The following is a 6,850-nucleotide window of genomic DNA, read 5'->3' as shown; positions in this document are numbered from 1 at the left end:
CGAAACTAAAAACTTCCCAAACCATAGAGAATTTCCCTTTGCCCCAAAGTACGAAACTAAAAACCTCCCAAAAACAGAAAACTTCCTTTTGCCCCGACAGACGATACTGGTAAGTTCCCAAAATACAGAAAATTTCCATTTGCCCAAAATGACGAAACTTAAAATTTGCCAAAACAAAATTTCCCTTTGCCCCAAAAGACGAAACTAAAAATTTCCCAAAACACAGAAAATTTCCCTTTGCCCTGAAGGACGAAACTAAAAACTTCAAAGAACACCATTGTAATATCATTATTTTATTTAATAAAATAATATTTGTTTAAAATATATAAAAGACAAGATTTCCATAGACAAAGTTTCCAAAAAAGAAGGGTTACCGAAGAAAAAGATTCCAAAGACAAATTGGAAAAAAAGATTCCGCAAACCCTTGGAAACTATGAGAGATAGAGGCCTCATAATTTACACTCTATTAAAGTCTCCTTTAGGCTCGAGATGTGCGAAATTTCACTTGAAAATGAAAAAAAAATACTGCTCATTCTTAATTTTTTACTGACCACTTTATATTTTTTATTGTCCATTTTTTATTTTTTCTGACCACATTATATTTTTAACTGCACATTTTTAATTTTTGTTGACCAGTTTTTTACTGTATTGAATATTTTCAATTTCTTGTTGATTTTCAATTTTAAATTTCTTGTATTTTATTGAACTTTTTACTGACCACTTCATTTTATACTAATCAAATTTTATTTTCTACTGCCCATTTTAAATTTTTAACTGACCACTTTTTATTTTTTACTGGTCACTTTTTATTTTTTACTGATCAAATTTTATTTTTTACTGATCATTTTTAATTTTTTACAGACCACTTTTTATTTTCTATTGATAACATTTTATTTTCTACTGATCAAATTTTATTTTTTACTGCTCAATTTTAAATTTTTTACTGACCATATTTTACTTTTCACAGATCACTTTTAATTTTTTCCCGCTCACTTTTTATTTTTTACTGACCACTTTCAATTTTTTGCTGACCACTTTTGATTTTCTACTGATCAAATTTTATTTTTTACTGATCATTTTTAATTTTTTACTGCTCATTTTTAATTTTTTACTGACCATATTTTATTTTTCACTGATCACTTTTAATTTTTTGCTGATCACTTTTAATTTTTTTGCTGACCAATTTTTATTTTTTACTGACCACTTTTTATTTTTTGCTGACCACTTTAGATTTTCTATTGATCAAATTTTACTTTTTACTGCTCATTTTTAATTTTTTACTGACCATATTTTGTTTTTTACTGATCATCTTTTACTTTTTACTGATCATGTTTAATTTTTTGCTGACCACTTTTCATTTTTTACTGACCGTTTTAATAAAGTACTGCTCTTTTTTAATTTTTTACTGATCTTTTTAAACTTTTTGCTGCTCTTTTTTTGTTTTTTACTGACCATTTTTTTATTTTTTACTGATCATTTCGAATTTTTTGCTGACCAATTTTGACTTTTTATTTTACTGCTCGTTTATTCAATGCCTTTTGCAATTACGTATAAACCTAAAAAAAAATAACTTTAGGTGGTCAGGAAAAATTATTTTCTTTATGGGACACCGGTTATCCAATAGTCCTTGAAAGATTAAAGTTGAAGAATATGTATCATTTTGATTTCGTTTTTTCTTCTTTTAGCCGATATTCTCTAAAATCACTTTGAAAATATTCATTCAATTTCTTTTAGGCGAATTGACGTGTTATTTATTTCATTTATAATAATATCCATTTCTAAATTATTCTTATTTTAATTATTAATATTATAAAACCATTTGTGGTATTGGAACGCTTGAGAATCTTTATAATTTTAGCTTTGTTTGCCCCTAGCCAAGGCAATGCGGTGGAAACATGCGGAAAAAGATGTATTGTGTGAGTGGTGAGAGTGTATATTTTTTCCTTTCGCACTGCCGTTTGATACTTGCGAGTGCGAGCGAGTAAACTTGAGCGGCGGAATTTGATTTAAGCGTATGTGTTGTCTGTGTGAACTGCGCGCGCCAGAGTATTTTTCTCTCCTCTTTCGATCTCCCGCTTTGAACTCGCAGGAGTGATGGAGAGAAAAAGTATCGCGCGCAGTTGATGTTTCGTTGTGTGGCGTGGCTGAAAAGTACGCTGAGACAACTTTTTGCATTTTTCTATTGGAGCGACGGGGAAAAATATACACGAGGGGTGGGTTTTTCATTTACGATACTTAATTTTTATGAATGAATTTCTTACGCAAATTTATTTAGACACACTCCAAAGGTTTATGTCTAAATACGGGTAATCTATGCACATCATGACCAAATACTCGCATTATTTGACTGTTCTTTTTTAGACTGTGGTAATACCCCGATAGTGGCTACAGTTTATGATATCTCCTTTCTTATGTATAGAGGACAGATAATGCCAATTTTCCATTCGTCTGGCATTATCTCTTCGTCCCATACACGGAGTACTAATTGGTGAACAACTCGGTGTAGTTGGGTGCCTCCATGTTGGTACAGCTCTGCTGCAATTCCGTCTACTCCTGGCGCTCTGTTGTGTTTAAGCCGACGGATTACTATTTCGACCTCGCCCATACTAGGTGGCTCAAGTATGGTATCAACACCTTGAGTTGTTGGGACCCCCAACTCATCATTTAGCTAGCTGTCCGTTAAGAAGTTCATCAAAGTACTCCACCCATCGCTCCAGGATGCCATTATGATCGGAAACCAGATTCCCCTGCTTGTCCTTACAGTACGAAGTTCGTGGCGTATATGGCTTCATACCCCGGACTTGCTGGTAAAACTTCCGCGCTTGGTGCGGCTGCGTTCTGTACTCCTCAACTACACTGACTAATTGTTCTTCCCAAGCTTTTTTCTTGCGTCTGTGCAGTTTCTTCTCCTGTTTTCTGAGCTCTCGATAAGACTCTACACGTCCCCGCGTTTTTTGTGAACTAAGCATGGCTCGGTATGCTGCGTTCTTACGTTTAGTTTACAAATGTTACAAGGGGCTAAATTCTCTAATTTTCGTGAGTTGGTTACCAGTGTCATTCACGAAAAAAATCGACCACTCTTTGTTCTCCGAATTTTGAGTCACTGGACCATCATATTCTGTGACAAGTGTCACGAGAAATGTCACAAAGAGCGTGGAGCACTTTTCTCACGTTCTCACAGAATTTACCCCCAGAAGGACGGAGATTCGAAAACAATATGGCCGCTATGTTAAAAATGGCGAATTTCAATTACTCGAAAGTAAACAAACAGAAAATCACAAGAAAATGCGACTTTCCCGCAGGATTCAGCGATGATCCTAAGTCCTCAGTGTGTGACAGGACAGCGTGAGATAAATCCTCATCTTCACTGGCAAATGTGGCTTAGGCTAAATTTTCACAAGAATCATCCTTAGAATCCAAGGGGGAGATATTTGGGTGAAAATGTGTACACCACTTCCAGGCACTTCCATAACTTGTATGGAAGAGGCCTTCGCACTTCCAAAACTTCGCAACACTCTCAAAAATGTTGCAATACTTCCAGTACTTCCTGCACTTCTCATACTTAGAAATCAATAATTTACTTAATCTGATGAAAAATCCAATTAGAAAAATTCTTAAAAAATCTCAAGAAATTTATTTTTATACATATTTTTAACATTTTGTTTTTATTTTGAATTTCTACCGCCAGATATTCTTGCATACTTTCAATATTTTAATTTTATCTGCGTTTTACGAAGGGGTATACCAACATACTTTGAATATTCCTAAGAGACCAGTCAAGCTACTTTTGGAAAATTGAATATCTAAAAAAATGTACAGTGGAGTCTCGCTATAGTCCATATTTGGTTTCAAATTTGACACTTGGGTCGCACTATAGTCCATGTAATTTTTTAAAATTATCAACGACTTTTAGTATTGAAATTGCTCGACGGCTTCCACTTTCTTTGCGATTGTGGTACTTGTCCTTGCTCTCTTCATTGTGGATCACAATTATCACAACTACTAAATAAAGTTTGCCAAAAATATTAAAATAATTATGCATGTCGCTTACTAAAAAACATAACCTAACTTAAAATCAGTGTTTTGAAATCAACGGTCGATAAATTGTGGACTATAGAGCGATGGCTTATAGCGAGACTCTACTGTATTGTCATTTGTAAATTGAAACTGGGCTGGAAAGTCTGTTAGAGTCCAAAAGTACGAGTGCAACAACTAATTCAGCACTTCAAGTGTGTATCTTCACATTTTTATTAAACTTAATTCTCTCCCTGGTTTTAAAATCCTTTAAAATTAAAACATTTTGCACTCTTTGGAAAAAGTGTTTGATGTTTGCTAATCAACTTTTGAAACAAACTTGGCTATTTTCTCAAGGATCTTTTCGCTATTGTTGTATCAGATTAATTCCTCATTACCTGATCGCCAATCAATCCAAAAAAAAGATTTTTTTATTGCAACATATCAGGAGAAAAATGGCCACATTCATAAAGTCCTCCTTATTCCTTTCAGTGAAAGTATGTGGCACCCATGTATTGAGCTTTGAAACACATTCAAGATTTTCTAAATAACGAAATACGATTTAATTATTGTTTTCCAACATTTTAACAATCTCTTCAATTGTTATTCACAAATTTTCTTGCACTAAGATACTCACAATATTGGCATCAATATTAGAGACCATTTAATATGGAATTGATATTTCAAAGGATAAATCCTTATTTCTAAATTTTCAAAGCCACTTTTTAATCATCCTTAGAGGAAAGATGCGATCCAAATAAACCCCTAAAATGTTCATCACTTAGACCTTTCCAAAATTAATCCAGCATTAAATATTACAAATACACCTTTTCGTTCCTCTTTGTAATAGTCCTCAAAAACACAAATCTATAATTTTTTCGAATACTTTTGGCATTGAAGAGATGTAATACACTAAAATCTTTCCAGAATATGCAATACTATAAATTAGAAGAAATATATAAAATTGATGAATTAATTAAAAGTCAACCGCAATATCTATGTCATTATTTGCGAGCCACTGAATTTGAAATTCCTGTAAAAATTAAGGAAAATTATTATTCAACTGAATATTTTCCTCGGAAAAATTACGACATAAGTTAAGCTATAATAAATTTGAGCGTATTTGCTCCATTTATTATCATAATCGAACTTGAAAATTTCAACAAATCTTTTCAGTTTGCCGCCCGAATTAAAAGTCTTAACTAAATGTATCGTAGTCTGAAAAATACGTAATTAGACAAAAAAAACTTTATATTTGAGCACCTTGAGCACTCCCACTTCCAAGCACTTCATTTTCAGCTGTACACCACTTCCGAGCCTAATATCTCCCCCTTGTTAGGATCAGATGTGCGAAAATGGCGGAAAGCCTGCACCCTTGGCTTATTTTTGTCCAAACCGCATATCGATATCTCTTTCCGTTCGCTCATTTTTTTTTTTTGATTTTTAAAAGAAAAAAGAACAATTATACAGCAATAAAACAACTTTTTATTGAGTTCATTATAAAAAAAAAGGTTGGCTGAAAAATTCGCTAAATTTTCAATGAAACTTTCAAAGCCTAAGCTAGGAATTCGCTTCCCGGCAACTTTTGAACCGACTCATCGGACGTTTTGGAATTTTCTTGGAATCTGTTTCTGCTGTGCTCTTCTGCTCTGGATTGCGCTCCTTGATGTCCCCCAGAATACTCGATTGATCAACGGAAATGATCTCCCTGGTCCGTCTCCTACTCTCAATAGGATCTCTGATTACCGTTGCAGCTTCAGGCAAATGAGTCTCCCTTTCTACTGCCTCCCGATTTTTCAGGATGGACTTTGGCACACAGGCTTCTGGCTGATCAGGGGATTCCAGACAATGACTGAACAGGCGATAGATGTCAGCTGGACTCGCAATCTCCGATTGGGAATTTGTAGGAGGAGTAAAAACGGCGGGAGAATGAGAAATTTCCAAATAGAGAGTAAGATCAGGATTGAGCTCCAGGCTTTCGGGCTGTTTGATGACTTTGCATGGTGCCTCGTGGGATTTGATCATATGGACTGAGTCCTTGTCTGAGAAGGTCAGAGACTTCCTCTTGGTTTGGAGTATTTCTTGACTTGGAGGCTCTGGAGGAGGGGATTCTTCTGTAACTTCTTGATGTGCTTCAGGAATGGTAGTATTCTCTTCTTCTTCGTCGTTGAATTCACTATTTATCTCTTCTATCATCTCTAGTTCATCCAATCGAGACATGAGCTCCTCAAAATCTCTATCCTCAACTTTTCCAGCCTTCCTCTCTTCAGCTTCTCGCTTTTTGTGTTCCTTCATGCGTTTCTTGTGCTCCTCTCTCCATGCCTTTTCTTTCTCTTCATCGTATTCCTCTAGAATCTCCTGCTGAGATGCATCGGAGAAGGCTTCCTGGGCAAATGGCAACTCCTGGCGATTAATCATTAAATCCCGCTCAGCTTCCAGCATTTTGACATGCTCATTGGCTATCTCCACTCGTCGATGCAATATCTCATGTGCCTTTTGGACTGTACACTTGGACTGGAGACCACTGAAATGAGTGACCATCACTTCATTTGTATGATACAGCACTCCCGGCAGCAATGCCTTATTCCCAATTGGCACCATTATTTCCACTTCCAGGTGCTTCTGGTACATGTAGAGATTTTCAATAGCTTGCACCTGCTCATCCCGAAAGCTTGCCCACCTGGCCAGTGCCTCTGAATTTTTCTGCAAGGCTTCCTGGAGGTTTTTCTGCAGGAAATCCATGTGAACACAAAATGTAAACAAAACACGTGCGGCTTTTCCCGGACAAATTTGACAATTTGGAGCGAAATCCGGCGAAAATGCTCTTTACTGAATG

General features: G+C 35.4%; 1 protein-coding gene across 1 annotated transcript; it reads right to left on the bottom strand.

The window, feature by feature from the left end:
- Nucleotides 1-5,476: 5,476 nt before the first annotated feature.
- Nucleotides 5,477-6,820, bottom strand: LOC129804921 (unconventional prefoldin RPB5 interactor-like protein). Its single transcript, XM_055852707.1, has one exon. The coding sequence runs from the start codon at nucleotides 6,754-6,756 to the stop codon at nucleotides 5,575-5,577; it is 1,182 nt and encodes a 393-aa protein (XP_055708682.1). The 5' UTR covers nucleotides 6,757-6,820; the 3' UTR covers nucleotides 5,477-5,574.
- Nucleotides 6,821-6,850: the final 30 nt, after the last annotated feature.

Source organism: Phlebotomus papatasi, chromosome 2, assembly GCF_024763615.1.
Source record: "Phlebotomus papatasi isolate M1 chromosome 2, Ppap_2.1, whole genome shotgun sequence".
NCBI lineage: Eukaryota > Metazoa > Arthropoda > Insecta > Diptera > Psychodidae > Phlebotomus > Phlebotomus papatasi.
The sequence above is the reverse complement of the archived record's forward strand: the minus strand, read 5'-3'. Positions and strand labels throughout refer to the sequence as shown.

What these genes read in the sequence shown, in the direction of transcription:
- LOC129804921 (XM_055852707.1), bottom strand. Translation starts at nt 6,756, where the DNA reads ATGGATTTCCTGCAGAAAAACCTCCAGGAAGCCTTGCAGAAAAATTCA.